Here is a 17,459-nt window from a genome sequence, read left to right as displayed (position 1 = left end):
CACCTATTGTTAGTTTTTCGTACCAAAACCATGTTGGCCAACCATGTTGAGTATTTTGTTTCAGGGATGAATCCGACATCAGATAGTTTTCCCACCTCTTCATATGACGCGTCCCTTTTTTCTCGCATACTTTTCGTTTCCTCTGTGCCTCTGGTGTAGCGAAAGGGTAGATGGCGAGGTGATGGCTTACCACTTTGGTATTTATTTCCTAGAATGTTGGAGGGAGCCCAAGCGAACAGGTCGACATTCTTAATGAGTTTGGTGACTAGTCCCTGTTCCTCCTCTATTGACAACGAAGTACCTACCAATGTAATTTAATGGGCGTGAGGAACTATTCCGACCTCCTTCGAATCTTATGTGGGCGTGAGCCTTTCCACTTTCACGCCCAGTGTGTGGTCCTAACACACGAATTCGGTATTTGGAACTTCTGAATGAGAGAAATCAACAAGGGCGAGCTCTTCTTTAGATGTCTCCCAGCTACTTTGATAGCATTTTTGAGTTATTTGTTGGTCTCCTCGGATTGTACCGACTTGTCCATCAGGGAGCGAGTATTTTAAGGTTACGTACAAGGTGGATACGGCAGCTCTTAGGACATTGATAGTCGGCCGACCCAGGATGATGTTATATGATGAACACCTAAACGATTTTAATCACTCATACTATATAAAGATTAAATCGTGTCATTTTGTATATTCAATGTTTTCTCACTCATAAACTACTTTTCACTCAATTATTAATTTTGTGATTCGAGTGTTAACCTTAGAAATTCACGTCATATCCTATATTACAAAATTCTATGTCATTGTAGAGCGTTACACTTTTTTTTTTCTTTATAGGAACACATTCCGTGTCTTTATTTTCGCATCGTGTTGTTCGTACAAAACCCAAACTATGAATTTCCCAAAGTGTTAACTCCCGAATGTTTGATCTTATCAGAAGATTGTTTATGTTGTAACGGACAGGATATCCCAAATGGAAGGAGTCTAAGTCATACTTTTAAACAACCACACAAAAGGAAAACGAATATTTTATCTCAAAGAAAACTCTAACTTGCTTTGATTTTTCAATATAAAGTCTTAATTTGACCAAATTTAGATTTGTTCCTGTTAAATGGTGAGCCACTCATTTGTGAACCCCACCTTCGTAGAAATTATTCTTAAGAAATTAAGATTTGTATAAGTCCATAACACAGACTATTTCATTTTGTTTTGCCTTAACTAATTATAAAATCACAAATTAGGCAGAATATTCAACGCGTACTTAACCTTCATTACTCCTAGACTTGGTAACCATTGAACACTTTTACCATGAAATCCTTAATACCCATTCCAACCTAAAATCTACTATAAATACAGCTTCATAGAATGCCATCTATCCATCAACTAAATATTTTAAATTCTTGCTTCGTCACTTTCTTGCAACATTTTGTATCTGTGAAAACAATTAATTAATATTTCAATAGCTTTCATCTTTAAGATACATCCAAACATCAACTTTCCAAACACATTTTAACAATGGAGAGAACACAATCTTCACTTCTACAAATTCAGCCTCCAACTTATGGAAACTTAGTGACAATTCTAAGCATCGATGGTGGCGGTATTAGAGGCCTTATTCCTGCAACTATTCTCGAATACCTTGAATCAGAACTTCAGGAATTAGACGGTGAATCTGCACGACTTGCCGATTACTTTGATGTGATTACAGGAACAAGTACTGGTGGTCTTGTAACTGCCATGTTAACTGCTCCAAATGATAAACAACGTCCACTTTTTGCTGCTAAAGATATCAAACCCTTTTACTTGGAACACTGTCCAAATATTTTCCCACAAAACAAGTATGTATAGCTATAAGATAAATTAAATACTATTCTGACCGATTAAATTGCAAAAAAAAAAAGACTCAATTATATAATTTTGTATGATTTGCAGGCACATGTTAGGTTCAATGGAGAAGTTGTTTAGATCATTGGCAGGACCAAAATACGATGGAAAATACCTTCACAATGTGGTGAGGGAAAAGCTTGGAGAAACTCGTGTGCATGAGACTCTCACCAATATTGTGATCCCCGCGTTTGACATTAAGTCGATGCAACCAATCATTTTTTCAACTTATCAAAGCAAGAGAACCCCATGCATGGATGCTCGACTCTCTGACATATGCATCAGTACTTCTGCGGCTCCCACCTATCTTCCGGGTTACAACTTCAAGAACCAAGACACAGAAGGAAACGCACATGAATTCAACCTTATTGATGGTGGTGTTTGTGCGAATAATCCGGTATATATATTTTTAGATATTTTTTGAAAATTAAGCTTTATAGTATTGTAATGAATGTTACTGATTAGTTTTGTTTGTCTTTTGGTGATGATCGATGTTCTAGACTTTAGTGGCCGTGAATGAAGTAACCAAGCAAATAGTTAATCAGAATAATGACTTTTACTCCATCAAGCCCATGGAATATAGTCGCTTTCTGATAATTTCATTGGGAACTGGTACACCAAAGAACGAACAAAAGTTTGATGCAAAAATTGCAGCAAAATGGGGTCTGTTGAATTGGTTAACTCATGGTGGTTCCACTCCCTTAATTGATATTTTTAGTCAAGCCTCCGGAGATATGGTTGATTTTCATATTGCTACTGTCACTCAAGCCCTTACCTGTCAAGATAATTATCTTCGGATACAAGATGATACATTGACTGGTATAGACTCTTCGGTTGATATTGCCACGAAAGAGAATTTAGAAAACCTATGCAAAATTGGAGAAAGGTTATTGAAGAAACCTGTAACTAAGGTCAATTTAGAGAACGGTATGTGTGAGCCTACGGAAAATGCTGAGACCAACCAAGAAGCTCTCAAAAGGTATTGAAGGTTTTAGATGTTATCAACAATTTTTTTTAGATCATTCATTTTTATATATGTTCAATAGTTAAATATCAACTTTAACTTTTGCAGGTTTGCAAAAATACTATCACAAGAGAGGAAGCTTCGAGAATTGACATCTCCTCACACTAACAAGAACTTAAAATAAAGAGAACCTCCATTGTTGACGAAGATTTTTAGTTTTTGTTCTTAGGTTAATTTGATATTTTATGTTATTTTTTAGTAAAATTATTTGTCTACTCCATTTATCATTTAAATTTATAGTTGGTATTGGATTCAATTGATTTAATGAAAAGGTGAACGTATTTAGTTATGATAATATATATATATATATATATATATATATATATATATATATATATATATATATATATATATATATATATATATATATATATATAATATATATATATATATATATATATATATATATATATATATATATATATATATATATATATATATATATATATATATATATATATATATATATATATATATATATATATATATATATATATATATATATATATATATATATATATATATCTTTGAGTAGGCATGACAACGGGACAGGTCGGAGATGGTTTTTACCTCCCAAAATAATCCTCGTTCCCCGTTCTAAATCCAAACGGAGATGAAAAATTAAAACTCAAACCCGTTCCAAACGGGCTTGGGTATCCCCGGCCCGCCATCATTCATGCATTGAAATCAAATTTTTTAATAGAAATATTTTTTTTTTAAAAAGAAAATTAGATTACAAATAATAAAATAAAACAATCCAAATTTTTTTCATACATACATTTCAAATATTTTAAATAATAAATTCAAATTAAAATATCAAAATATTGACCATATATTTAATATTCTAAACTATCAAAAATAAATAATAATGTAAATAAAGAAATAAACGGAGCGGGTTCGTGGGTGGATACTAGTGTCCCAATTATCCGACATGTCCCTATATTTTATAATCGAGGAAAACTCAAATCCAAACCCAATCAAAACAGATTTTCTCCGTTAACTTCGAGAAGGATTCGGATGGGGTACCCGCGAATACGGGTTATGTTGTCATACATATCCTTGAGGTATTAACAACCGTTGAGTTTTACGTCCAAATCATTTCACAAACCGTGTAAATTACCAACTTCTGTTATCAACCATTAACTTAACTTATATATGTATGCATGAACTTAAAAAAAAGGATAATTTTTCAGTTTTAATAAAAAAAATGATAAAATAGTATTATCTTAAAAGAGTATTCGTAAAAAGTCAATGAAAAAAAAAACAAAAATAGAATCAATGATAAAAATTTAGAAGAAAATTTATGAGCAAAATAGATAAGAAAAATTAAAGATAGAATAGAAACAAAAATTTCAACAATTATATCATCAAATAATTTATAATTGCACTTAAATTAAAATGAAAAGAAGAAGAAAAATTGTACGGGATAACTGTATTAAAATATGTATCTCATGACTCTGCACTGGGTGGATACCATGTGTGACACCTTATATGATCCTGTTGAAATTTTACCCCATTCACACATTACCAATTGTAGTGACTATTAAAATGCAAGACCAAAGTAAAATGTTATTAGTTTACCAAAGTAAAATGATATGTCCAAGAATAAAATAGTTATTTATTTGATAATTCATTAAGACAAAATGTTTTTTCTCAATAGTTGATACATTATTTTGTCAAACAATCAAAGATATGCATTAAAAATATTTTATTTTATCATATTGAAATATCAAAGAAAAAAATATGATAAATAATAACACAAAAATAAAATAATTTATTTATTTTTTAATGTTATTTCAGATTTATATTGTTAGTGTTATAGATAAGTATAGAATTCAAAATGGTTGGATATAAAATAAGAAGTTATATTTCCTTAAAACAAGTTATATAAGACTATACTAACTGAAAAATTCGAAATGATTGAATAGGAATTAAGAAGCTATTTAAGTTTATAACCGCTCTTTGTTGAATGCCACATATGTGTTAATCTCTTTCTTTTTTTAATTACTTTTAAATGATAAACAAATATAAAAAAAAGTTACATGAGGGTATTTGTGGAAGAAATAAAGGTCAACCCAAAATTCTCTATCATCTTTATATACATTTATAGATAAAAAGAAATAGGTATCATTACCTATCTCACATGGCTTAAAACTAATGCTAAGTAATGAATAATATATCAAGCGTATTGAATCGTCCTCAACTATTAAATTTATGGGTTTAATGGTGATGCACTGACAGTGTAAAATAGTTTTACACTGTTATCCAATAAGAATATATCATTTCGCCATATCATACCAGTATTTTAAAATTTTCAGTCTCACTTGGCGGGATGCATAGTCGTCATTGGTTGACAGTGTAAAATAAATTTACATTATAAGTGTATCACCCCTTTTCTCTAAATTTATAAGTTCGTTTTCATCGTAATTGCTCAATTTCAACTCAACAATACTATTATATTTAAGATTTAAAATTGAAGGGTTTCATAAAGGTTTGATTTTTAACAGAAAAAAAAAAGATTAAATTTATCTAAGACTAAAAATGATCCGGTCTTTTTGGAATCTTGTACTTCTTACCGTGTGGTAATTTTTTAATTTCCAAAATTATTCTTTTAATATCACGATAAATTAACAAAATAATAATTTAATATATCAAAAGTAATTACTAATTAAATAATTAAATTAGATTAAGCTTCAAAAGTTATAATCAGTAATCATTTAAAATTTAGAGTCAATTCATACATTCGTCAACATACAAAGACATTAAACACAAATTTAACACAATAATATCAATTCACTATTACAAAAAATATCTATCACATCGATTGAAAAAATAATTTCACCACGATTGATGGTCCGTAGTAACAAAAGGTGTAAGCGCACTACTTTTCACAACATACTAATGCCTGTAACACCTCAAAATTTGCCCTCCTCTCTTGGGACTAGCTTAACATATTGCATATCGTTTTAGGTCATTAGGCATTGCATATTGCATATCATGTGGTTACATTGTGCAAGTTATCCTCCTAAGTCTTGGTCAGAAGATAAGAGGTGGAGATGCAAGCCTAGGGTTTTATTGACTGATCATTAGCCATCTGAGGATTGGGCTATAAATTAGGGTTTTTGATTTCTCGAGGGGATTGGTCTTGATCTTGGTTGAAGTGATACATCATCATCATCATGGTCTTGATATCATCCAGAAGATTCAAGAAGATTGATCATATACCTTGAGATTAGGGTTTTGACCACTGGTCAACCCTAATCAGTTGCATTGGGCCAATCAGGGTTTGTGCAGGAGATGGGGTTTGTGATGGATATGGGGATCATTTCATGTTTGTATTGAGCTTATGGAGGTTAGGGTTTCACCATTGAGACATTTCATCAGAGAATTGGGGCTCAGATTGATCAGTGCATTGCCAAATTCATCTATTAGTTGAAAAAGTCAACTGTGGTCAACTGTGCTTGATTTTATGGATTTGGAGGTGGGAGGGAGTTGGATACACTTCAGTCATGTTGAAACAAGTTTCATTTGACATGTCAAAGCTCAAGAATGAAGAAAATAAAGTCAGGACAAAAATTGCCAAAAATGGAAAGTGACTTGTAATGGAAGTTTCCAAAAATGGAAAGTTTTTCATCACAAAATTACGTGTCCAAAAAAGTTTCAAATGAAAATTTGTTCAACATGAAAGTTGTAGATCTTGCTCTCACCTTTCCAAAAAGTCCAAGAACTTGAAATTCCCATGTATGGTTGACAAGTTATGGTCCATTCATTTTCCAAAAAGACCTATAATCAAAGTGGCATAACTTCCACATGGAATGTCCAAAATGAGTGATCTTTTTATGAGCAAACTCCATTTCACATGTACTTTCATGGTGCATAATCAAAATTCATCAAAAATGCTCAATGCAAAAGGTCAATTTTCAAGTGCAACAATTAAAATCCAAGGGCAAAATGGTCCAAGTTGAGAAATACATGGAATTTTGGAATGAGGATTTTTGCAACACACTCCAAATGACATTTAGAAGATGTTTGAGCTGTCATGAGCTGTCATGGTGTAATATTTGGCAAGGGCATTTTTGGACTTGCACTTTAGTTTCACATTACACTAATTAAACTCATTTTTGCTAATTTGGATTAAGAGAGTGATTAAGGATGGAGTATAAATGATTAATCATAACAGAATGTTAATCACAATTGCAATTCTCAAGATCTCTAACTAACTTTCCCTCCATTTTCCAAATTCTCTCAAAAACTTCATCAACATTTTTCAAGATTTCTCCACCATTTCTTCATGAAATTGCTTGATTCTTTTTGATTCGTGATCCACAAACCATAAGCTACATCTGTTTTGGTGAATTGAAGCAAGAAACTTCAGATTCGTGGATTGTTCATCATGAGCTCATCAATGGCATTTTGAGATTTCTTCCAATTGAAGCAACATTGAGCTTGGTTGATCACTCCATTAACCTTCCTGAACCTTAGCACGCATCTGTTTTTGGTTTTTGCTCGAGGAAGCATCAAGAATCATCAACTGCTTCAACCTAAGGTGCATTTTCGAATCTCACCATTTCTTAAATTGTTAGGTGGTTTTTGTAGTACATTCATCATAGATCAACATGATATGCTTGGTTTTGGATTTGGTTAGCTATTGAATGAGTTATGTCGATTCGAAGTTTGATGTGCTTAACTTAAAATGATCGATCCCGTCGCTACAGTGAGAGTTAGGAGAAATCATTAGCGTATTTGTGATCTAGGTTGAGAGACGAAGAAAACGGTATCTTGCTTGCGTATTTTCGTTGAGATTCGCTCGTGACCGAAGCTGGTAGTGATGAACACGTGAGCGCGCGATGAAGATGGAAAATCTGGAAAATATTACGTGTTTGATCCATTCATTTCGCTTGGCATTTGAATTTCTTGTTTGGCGCTAAGATGAGCGAATAGGAAGCTGACAGCACATTAATGTGCTACACTGTCGTTTTGGCCAGGCGGTGAAGAATTACAGCAATGCCATCCATTTAATTTAATTCATTAGAAACTTAAATAAATATTTCACTAATTTAACAAATCTTCAAAAAAATCATATAAAATCCAATATTAATCCAAATTTAGTGGGAGTTTTTTTGTTAGATTCATAATTTTCTCTAGTTTTTTATAGGTATGATAACTCAAGTTGTGCTTGGAGAATTTTTGACTTTGCCTATTGATCTTTGACTTGTGTGCATTTTGTGTATGTTTCACCATATCCTTCATGAAATACTCATACATTATCCAAATTGAATGAAATTTCACATGATGATTCTTGACTCCTTGCTGGTTATTTTGGTGTATAGTTTGTGAATTTTGGATCTCTGGTTTGGTAGATATGATGTGTGCAAGTTGAGTGTGACAATTTGTGTCACACTAGGTTAGGTCAATTTTATGAATTTATTTGACATGCCTTTGCTTTTCCAATTGATCTCAAATTTTGCATGCTGTGTCTTGTATATGTCTAGTTTCACCATGATTTTTTGTATGAATTGTTGATTCATTTTCCATTTAATTGAGATTTTTGATTGCTGTTTAGCATTTTTAGGGCTTTGTTTGAGTGTTTGTCTTCCAAGTCTTGTGAAATGCTCATACCATATCATATGAATGTGAAATTTGATGGAGTGATTCATAACATGTTTAGATGTAGTTTGGCTTTGGTCCCATTCATTTCTTATATGTTTTCACTGTTTGGCATTTGATTGAAGTTGATGCTCATTTTGCTACCATGTGTTGACTTGTTTGGATTGCTGCTGACTTCATGATTTTATTTGCCTGGCTTAGGAATGTTGAATTGCTCCAATTTTTTGTGTGAATGAACATTGATATGTCAAGATTACATGTGATTTTTGCTGGAATTTTTGATGGAGTTTTCTAATTGATTGATAATTTTCTTCTCTGTTGGCTCATTTTGTGAATTTGTGTGACACATGTTGGCATTTTGTTTGTGAAATTCTCATAGTGTATTGGATGAAGATGAAATTTGGTGTGAGAATTGTAGACACACTATAGGACATCATGGTTTTGATCCCATTCATTTCTTAATTGTTGTCACTGTGTTATGATTTATGGAAGATGATGCTTGTTTGGATGCCTTGAATTGGCTTGTATAAGTGTGTCTGGACTTCTTGATTTTCATTGACCTAGTTCCTTTTGTCCAATTGAGCTGAAAATTGACATGCTATACATTGAATGTGTCCTGTTTAGGTGTGAATTTTTATGGAATTAATTGAATTGATTTGATATGGATTTGATTGAGATAGTTCTGTTTGGTCATTTGAAGTTGCAAATTACATGATTGATGATTAATTGTGCATGAAATGATAATGGTAATTGATATGAGCATGGGACCAATTGCATTTGCTTCTAAATTGTTTGAATATGGTTTTGGAAAAGTTTTCACTTGCTGTTTTGATTTTTTATCCCCTTTGGACCCTAGGCTTGGCCTAGTGGTCTAGTTTCTCACATTTGGTTTGGATTTTCAGGTTGAAATGCAAAAGGCTTAAGGGAAAAAGTGCAAGTTGATTAAATTGAGTTTTGTTTGATGTTGTAAACTAACATTGGCTTTGTGTTGTAGGGTTTGATGCTTGAGCTTGGGCTCATGGCTTGCACTTGTGTGCATTAACTTGTGTTGACTGTACAAATTGATTGTTTGACTTTTGTTGTTTACGATTGGTTTGTCTGAGTACTGATGATACTTGATTGATTTCAGGTACATTAAGTCGCTTTAGTTCTTTAAGAACTTGCTTGCTGCTGCTTGGTTGTATAAACCAGTTGAGGTAGACTCTCTTGTCTCCATGTAGTCTGGAAGACCTGGCTTGTTATTTAGCCAGGCAACTGTCTGAAGTCCTCCTTAAGAGGCGATGTCTGTGATTGTTTACTTTTGTGCCAAGCAGGTGAAGACCTCTATGAGGCAATTGGCGGAATCCAAGGGATATGCAATCTATCCCCCGCTATTCTGTTGAGTCGTCCCTCTGCTCACACCACTGTGTAGATGCATTGGGACATTAACCCAAGATCTTGTGCTGTTGCACAATCGAGTCAGAGTCTTGAGCGTAGAAGGGTCCCTCCATTCTGGACCCACGCTCCTTTGTCTGAAGCTCTCCCTGGTCAGGGATAAGAGCTGTGAAGTCTAATCTTCACTCACCTCTCATCAGTTTCACCTTAGCCTCTCAATGGCAAGGTTAAGAGCTAACTCTACCTTGTACAGATGACTTGCTTCGGCAGTCGCACCCTTGTTTAAGCCTCACTTCTGACTGGATATAGTGTGTGCTTTGTGAATATTTGTTTGAAATGTTTGTTTTATTTTGTTTGATGCTTGCATGCTGGCTTTCTTCCTGGATAGGATTAGCTTGCTGTTGCGCAAGTAGGTAGAAACCACAACATAGGGCAATGATGCATGATAACACTAGGCTCGAGTACCGCTCCCTGGTAGTGTGTCTCCCCTCGGTTTCTGGCTAGAATTTCTTTCCCTTTCAGGGGAACTACATCGCCCTGATCCTCGTTCCAGACGAGGTATGTAGGCAGGAGACCGTGCGAGGTCTCTCCGGGCACTTTTTTCTTTTTGTGTGTGTTTGCTTGTTATCTTCTTGTGTATGTTTGGTTCGGATGCCGATGTAAGTCCAGTGATTGGCGGTCGGGCTCCACGTTTGCCTTCTGGCGTGTGTTTTGGTTCGGATGTCGATGTAAGTCCAGTGATTGGCGGTCGGGCTCCATGTTTGCTTGTGTTTGTGTTTGCTTGTTTGGCGTGCGTAAGCCGAACTACGACAGCTCTGATTCTCGTTCCAGACAAGATACGTAGGCATAGGATGCGACGTCCTATCGAGCTCTCTTCTTCTTAACCCCACCTGTGTTGTCTTAGCGTGTGTGTATGATGTTTGTCTGTTTATTTTAGCAACCTATTCTTTCTTTTAGAACGTGGATCCCGTCGAGTACGACGGACGTGAGGGGTGCTAATACCTTCCCCTTGCGTAACCGACTCCCTTACCCTTTCTCTTTGGTCGCGAGACCATGCTTTTTCCAAGTTTCTCTGAGCGTTTCCTTTCCCTATCTTGGGATAAATAACGCGCAGTGGCGGCTCTGTTTTGTTTTTTGTTTCAGCCCGCCGGTTGTTTTTCGCGGATGCGACAACGCCCGAAGTAAAAAATGGAAAACACGCCACTTTTCACCATGGTTAGGTCTGTCAACAGTGGTAAAACTGGATTGGTCATGGGGGACTAAGACTGACTTTTTCCCACGGTTGAAATTTCTAACCGTGGAAAAATGTATCACCCTGACTTTTTCCTATGGTTGAAATTCTCAACTGTAGGAAAATGTAATTTATTTTTAATTTAAAAATAAGATTTGGAAGACACAACTATTGTGCTTCTGCGGAAATCAAAAGAATTGTTAAACATTAGGACTCAAACAACAACAACACTAACAACAACAACAAAAACAACAAGAACATGAACAACAACAACAATAGCAAAAAAAGTCAATATAATCAGAACACATTAAATCTCAACAACAACAACAGCTAAAAAAATCAATAGAATCAGAACACATTAAATCTCAACAACAAAAATAACAAATCAATAAAATCGTTAAACTTTAAATCTCAACAACAATAACAACAAAAACTAAATCAATAGAATCGATAAACATAAAACCTCAACAACAACAAAAACAACATCAATAGAATCGTCAAACATTAAATATTAACAACAAAAGCAACAAAAACAACAAGAACAACAACAAAAAACTAATTCAATAGAATCAACAAACATTAAATCTCAACAACTACATTAAATATAACAACAAAAACAACAACAACAATAAAATCAATAAAATCGTTAATCAATTAATCTCACCAACAACAATATTAAACATTTTACTTGACAGAACAACAACAACAACAACAAACATTGCTAAGTTGAATCCATGTTTCCCTTGCCTCATTCGAGTCTCGTAAGAGATGATGGAGCTCTAAAATTCGTTAATGAAAGAAGTGATATTATAAGTTTCGTTTATGGAAGAAATTGTGTTTTTGAGTTTGTTTTAGTAGAGAAATAAAGTTTTGTTAATGGAAGATGAAGTTTAGAGGTAGAAGATGAAGTCCGTCTAGGGTACGGAAGATTTCATTTAAGCAAAAGTGAATGAATGAAGAGCATTATATATCTTGGGGGGGAAACTAGGTGACTTTTCCCCACGGTTGGATATCCTACCGTGGGGAAATGTAACTTATTTTCAATTAAAAAAACGTGTCACTACTATTATAAATAAAACACAAAATTGTTGCCACTAGGAGTCGAACCATGACCAGTGCAGTTTTTTTACCATAGTTGGAATTACAAACGGTGGAGAAAGATAATTTATTCTAGTTTTAAAATAAAAAAAGTGGAACAACTTTTCACCTGAATTCTTTTTACCAACCGTGGGAAAAAGTGGCAACTTTTTACCTTGTTCCTTTTTACCAACTGTGGAGAAAAGTGGCTTAAAAATAAATAAAATCAAAATTGTAGGTGTTGAGATTCAAAGTGTGTCCCTGAGGGACCTTTCCCCAAGATTGTTAAAATGGAATATATTTTACGCGAGGGACTTTTATATTATTTTTTGAGTGTTTTATGTTATTTAATGAATTATTTGAGGAGGGGTGGAAATTAATCAGAATTACTATTAATTTTGATTTTTTATTTATTATTAGAAATTATATAATTAAATTGAATATTAGAGGTATTAGAGATATTTTTAGAGTTGGGAGAAAAATATATTTTTTATTAAAATTAGGGAGTAATGGGTGAATTGAGTAAGATCTAAGGGTGTGGTGAGATTTAATAAAATAATATAAAATAGTAAGAATGAGGGTGTGAGTAGAATTGAAGGGTGATAGTAGAATTGGGGTAATTAGGATGAATAAATAGAGAGAGTGAGGTAGAGTTTTGCACAGTACGTGCAAAACTTGGGAAATGAGGCAAAGAGGCAGAACCTAGGAAATGACCTTGGAGAGCGAGGAAGAATCCCAAAAAGGAAAAAGTTTAATCAATCTGCAAGTTCGAGGTAAAGGAGAATTTTTTATATATATATATGGATAGTGAGAGGTCCTTACCCTCGTGTCTTCTCCTTTTTATTGTAATTTGTAATTGATGTTTAGTTTGTGGCTAACGGGGGTTTGGACAAAACCCTTTTGAGGCGATTTATTGATAATATTTTTAGTCTCGAATATGATATGTATTCTTATCGATATATTTTGTGTCTTGTTTAACCTTGTTGATAACCTTGTCGATAACCTTGTTGATGTGTTATTGATATTATTGTCTTGTTTGTGTATGGTGGTTTTCTATGAGTTGAAGATCTATTCAATAGGGCGTGAGTTAGAATGTTTAGTTTTTAATGGTTATGTTTATCGGTATGTTTTTTGGGTGGTGAAAACTCAAATAGGCGAAATAGGCGAGTTTCGAATTTATTCAATAGGAAGGTGATAACGCGAAAATACATTGTATATTTGCCTTGATTTACACTAAAAAATCGTAACACTTTCATTTATATTCCGATTATTCCACAAGTGTTCGAGTTATTTTTGCAGGTATTTCAATCCCCATCTTAAATGAGCAAAGTATAGAAAAGGAAGGAAAAGAAGAAGAAACAGAAGTGAAAGCAGCAGAAAAACAGGAAACACAAAAATTATGGATGTGACGACCGTCACAAAGCATGTAATGACCGGCACGCCCAGTCTGTGACGACCGTCACAGATCCATCACGAACGTCACGCAGTCAAAATCAGCGCCTTGAAACAGTTAACAGAAGTGAGCCAACATGCCTAAATTCTCGTTCCACAGCCATTTTCCCGTGGATTCTTCACTCAACCAAGTCATCCTTGTTTCTCTCAACTGCCATGACCTAATGGGGATATAAAAAGACAGAAAATGGAAACCAAGGGACGCTTAATTTTTCTCTGCAATTTATTTTCTACAGCAATTATGCTTTCTAGTATTATTTTTCTTCAGCAACATTGTTTCCTCTACCGCAATTTAGTTACCGTTCCGTTTAGAGTTTCCATTTTCCCTTTCCCTTTCCGTTTTTCATTTAGCCAAAGTAGTAGTTTCCTACACTGGGGAACTACTGCAATTTATTTAATTTAGTTTAAGCAATTATTTCGAAGAGGCGGTCTCCTACCGACCCGTGGAGGACTGCTCAAGTACTTCAAGATTCGGCGTATTCTATTAATCCAATTTCCAGGTTTTTATTCAATTGTTATTGCTTTATTATTATTGTAATCATGTCTATATTATTGTTGATCTGTTTATGTTCGTCTGTGGTTGCGTTGTTTAACATGTCTGGCTAAACTACCGGTATCGATATGTAACAATTTAATTAGACGGGATTTAATAATAATCGGTGAAAAACTTCTTGTCTCAAACAATATTTTTGGTTGTGGTTTTTAATTTAAATTTAATTAACTTTGTCACAAGAGTGAGAAGCTATTTATTACGATTTTTCCACGAGAGTGGAAAATTAACTAAGGTGAGAACCGACAATCGCGAGACCGTGAGGGTCGAACTGGATAGTAAAAACTAGGCATTGATTTTAAAAACAGCGAGAGCACTTTAAAAGCAATTAGAACTTATCTATTTTCAAAAAGTATTTTTAACTTCAAATGGTACAGCGAGAACGTACATTCTGACTTAAAGGTATAGTCCAAATTAACAATCACGAGAGTGTGAGATAAATCCTTTTAAATAAGTATTTTCTACTGAAAGATATTTGGTACTTAAATTATATATCGATGGCTTATCGAATCCCTGACGATTAATACGTTGCATAATGATATCCTCCTATTAATATTTTCTTAAAACTCAACTTCCCTTAGATTTAATTTTCTTCAACCAAACTTCTAAAAATCATTCCCTTAGCTAAACATAGTAACGTCAGTAGCATTAGTTTGACCATCGGTCCCTGTGGGTTCGATGTCTTTTAAAACTAAAACGAATGGACTGTGCACTTGCAGTCAAGTACCCGATAGACTATATTCTATATACAGTCACGAGACGTATCCGAAGGAAAACATAGAAAATTGCAGGTAGACATATAAGGGGATTAATCGTCCTATTTCATGCGTAATTTGAGTTCCGTAAGTCTGTTTGAGGTGTCATCAGTTGTGTTAGAAAGCTAACACAATAATATTTATTTTGAGGTAGGGAAATTGGGTCTAGGAGTGTAAAATAGTTTCAATTTTCTAGTTTTTATACCAGAGACGTCGTCAATTTCATTCATACGTTGGTCATCATGTTTCATGTGTAACTTAGGTTTTGTAAGTCCGTTTCGGGTGCTGTCAGTTGCGTTAGAAATAGAATTTAATGATCTTTCAAACTAGAGAGTTTCATAATTTTATCATTAGTATATAATTTGTCATGCTATTTTGAAGTCAGGCTGTTTGTCGTGCCCAAAACCTCGGTACCACATGCATTAGTGGAGAGAATTGCATTGCATTAGTACATTTGGATTGTGATTATCATTGTTATTTGGTGAATTATGGTGTGAGAATGATAATTGATGTTATGCATGAAGTTTTTTTGAATTATGAGACATTTAATGAAGTTTTTTTGAATTATGAGACAATTAAGTCGAAGTATGTTTTTGAATTCCGTTGCTTTATTCTAAAATTTTGAGAAGGATCGTTTTATGAGAGAGATGTGAGACCCTTTTATGAATAAAAATAATTTCTTTTACATGATTTTATTTAAATATGTGTTTTGAAGTTTAGGGTGTTACAGGTTGTAAACCTTACTCTGTGAACTTAAGTTAAGAAAATTTTGAAGTCTAAAAATCAGGGGGGCTTACAAACCTAACTTTGATTTTTACCTGATTATTTGCAAAGTCTAAATTATTCATCAAAATTATCATATTTGTCATCAACAAAAATGGGGAGATTGTTGGAACAAGTTTGGTTCTACATCTACTATCCTTGAGTTTTGATGATAACAAAGTATAAAGAACAATCTTGTAATCTAACATTTTGTTAAGTGTGTAGAAGATGAACAAGATAAAAGCTAGTTAAAGCAGACTCTGAACAAGTCAGATCCTAAATAAGAAGACTCTGAACAAGTCAGACGTTGATCAAAGCTAAGTAAAATAGACTCTGGACAAAGAGAGACTTTGGACTCTAGATAGGGAGGCTCTGGACTTTGGATAAGAGAGAGACTATGGACTTTGATATATAGACTCTAGACTCTGAACATCATCAGGTTCTGAACCAAAGTTTTAATATAAAGAAATTATAAACTTATATTCAACTATGTATATCCCAATTAACGCTTCTGAAGTAAACATCTCAGATGTACTATGATATAATCAAGCCTCTTATTCACTAGACTCTGAAGTCTTTCAAAATTTTGAACTCTGGTCAAGCTTCAAATGTCTCATATACGAAGCAAGTGATTTAAAGAAAATGAATGAATTAATATTCTAAGAGTATATTACAAGTTAAGTAGCAAAATCAAAAGGATTATACTACAAACAACTATAAAAGATTTTCTCCCCACTGTCCACGATTTACGGATGAACCTCGTACAAACTATTACAACTGTGGATTTAAAGAAGTTTCCAATTCTATCCTCCAACGGTCTTATTCTTGATCTATATAAAGAGGACAAAGAAATTGTGAAAGGTAGAGATATAAAACAAGAAAAATAGCTTTTGCAAAGAACTTGAACGTGCAACTTCATGTTGAAATAAGTTCAATAAGAGAAAATAAATATCAAGAAAGAGAAAATAGAGTGAAACACTTAGGACTTCATTTTATATATTCTTAAGTGTAAAGTCTGATTATCATTGTATGTATCTGCTTATTTAGAAACATTATTGTAAACACAAATCTTGTATTTAACATTTGTTCAATTCCTTGAGGGACTAAGTTATAGTCAGAAGCTTCAAGAAGTCATTGACGGTTAGTCTTTGAGTTGTAAATCCTTAAGGGACTAAGTTTAGTCATATTCCTTGAGAAGTCATTGACGAGTAATCTTTGAGATTGTAATCAGTTTGATTGTTGGATTAAGTCATGTTGAGAAAGCAAAATCACTCAGGCGAGTGGACTGAATTAAACCTAGTTAACGATGAACCATGATAAGAATACCTTGTCATTTTTATCTTTGTTTCTAATGCTTTTTGGGATAACAAAAAATTGTCATATTTGAAACTCATTTCAGCCCCCCCCCCCCCCCAATTCTTGTATTTCCTGAACCTTCAATTACAACTTCTCCCCCTTTTGCAAGATAAAAAAAAAAGATAGATGCTAATGAGTCTAAACGCAAAATAATCAGCAAAAAAAATCCAGAGAAAATAAAACTAAACATAGCTGAAGAAGAATATACAACAAATAGAATAATACATTACAGATACACGAAAGGTAACACATGTCAAATGCAATAAATATGCACAACATTGACATGAAACATTCAGCAACAAAACGCAATGGTTAGTACATATACAAAAACATATTGGAAGAGGGATACATAATGTTTGAACATAACAACAACAAATGCAACATGAAC

General features: G+C 33.6%; 1 protein-coding gene across 1 annotated transcript; it reads left to right on the top strand.

The window, feature by feature from the left end:
* The first annotated feature begins 1,359 nt into the window (after window positions 1–1,359).
* On the top strand, window positions 1,360–3,202 carry LOC127088168 (patatin-like protein 2). Its single transcript, XM_051029090.1, has 4 exons — window positions 1,360–1,837; window positions 1,932–2,280; window positions 2,384–2,862; window positions 2,956–3,202. The coding sequence occupies exons 1-4, from the start codon at window positions 1,515–1,517 to the stop codon at window positions 3,029–3,031; spliced, it is 1,227 nt and encodes a 408-aa protein (XP_050885047.1). The 5' UTR covers window positions 1,360–1,514; the 3' UTR covers window positions 3,032–3,202.
* The last annotated feature ends 14,257 nt before the right edge of the window (window positions 3,203–17,459 follow it).

Source organism: Lathyrus oleraceus, chromosome 5, assembly GCF_024323335.1.
Source record: "Lathyrus oleraceus cultivar Zhongwan6 chromosome 5, CAAS_Psat_ZW6_1.0, whole genome shotgun sequence".
Classification (NCBI taxonomy): Eukaryota; Viridiplantae; Streptophyta; class Magnoliopsida; order Fabales; family Fabaceae; genus Lathyrus; species Lathyrus oleraceus.
This window is presented reverse-complemented; position numbering and strand designations above follow the sequence as displayed.

Bases quoted from the DNA above. Each gene is read 5' to 3' on its own strand.
- LOC127088168 (XM_051029090.1), top strand. From the start codon at position 1,515: ATGGAGAGAACACAATCTTCACTTCTACAAATTCAGCCTCCAACTTAT. The intron at 1,838-1,931 runs GTATGTATAGCT...TATGATTTGCAG, and splicing joins AATATTTTCCCACAAAACAA to GCACATGTTAGGTTCAATGG. The intron at 2,281-2,383 runs GTATATATATTT...TCGATGTTCTAG, and splicing joins GTGTTTGTGCGAATAATCCG to ACTTTAGTGGCCGTGAATGA.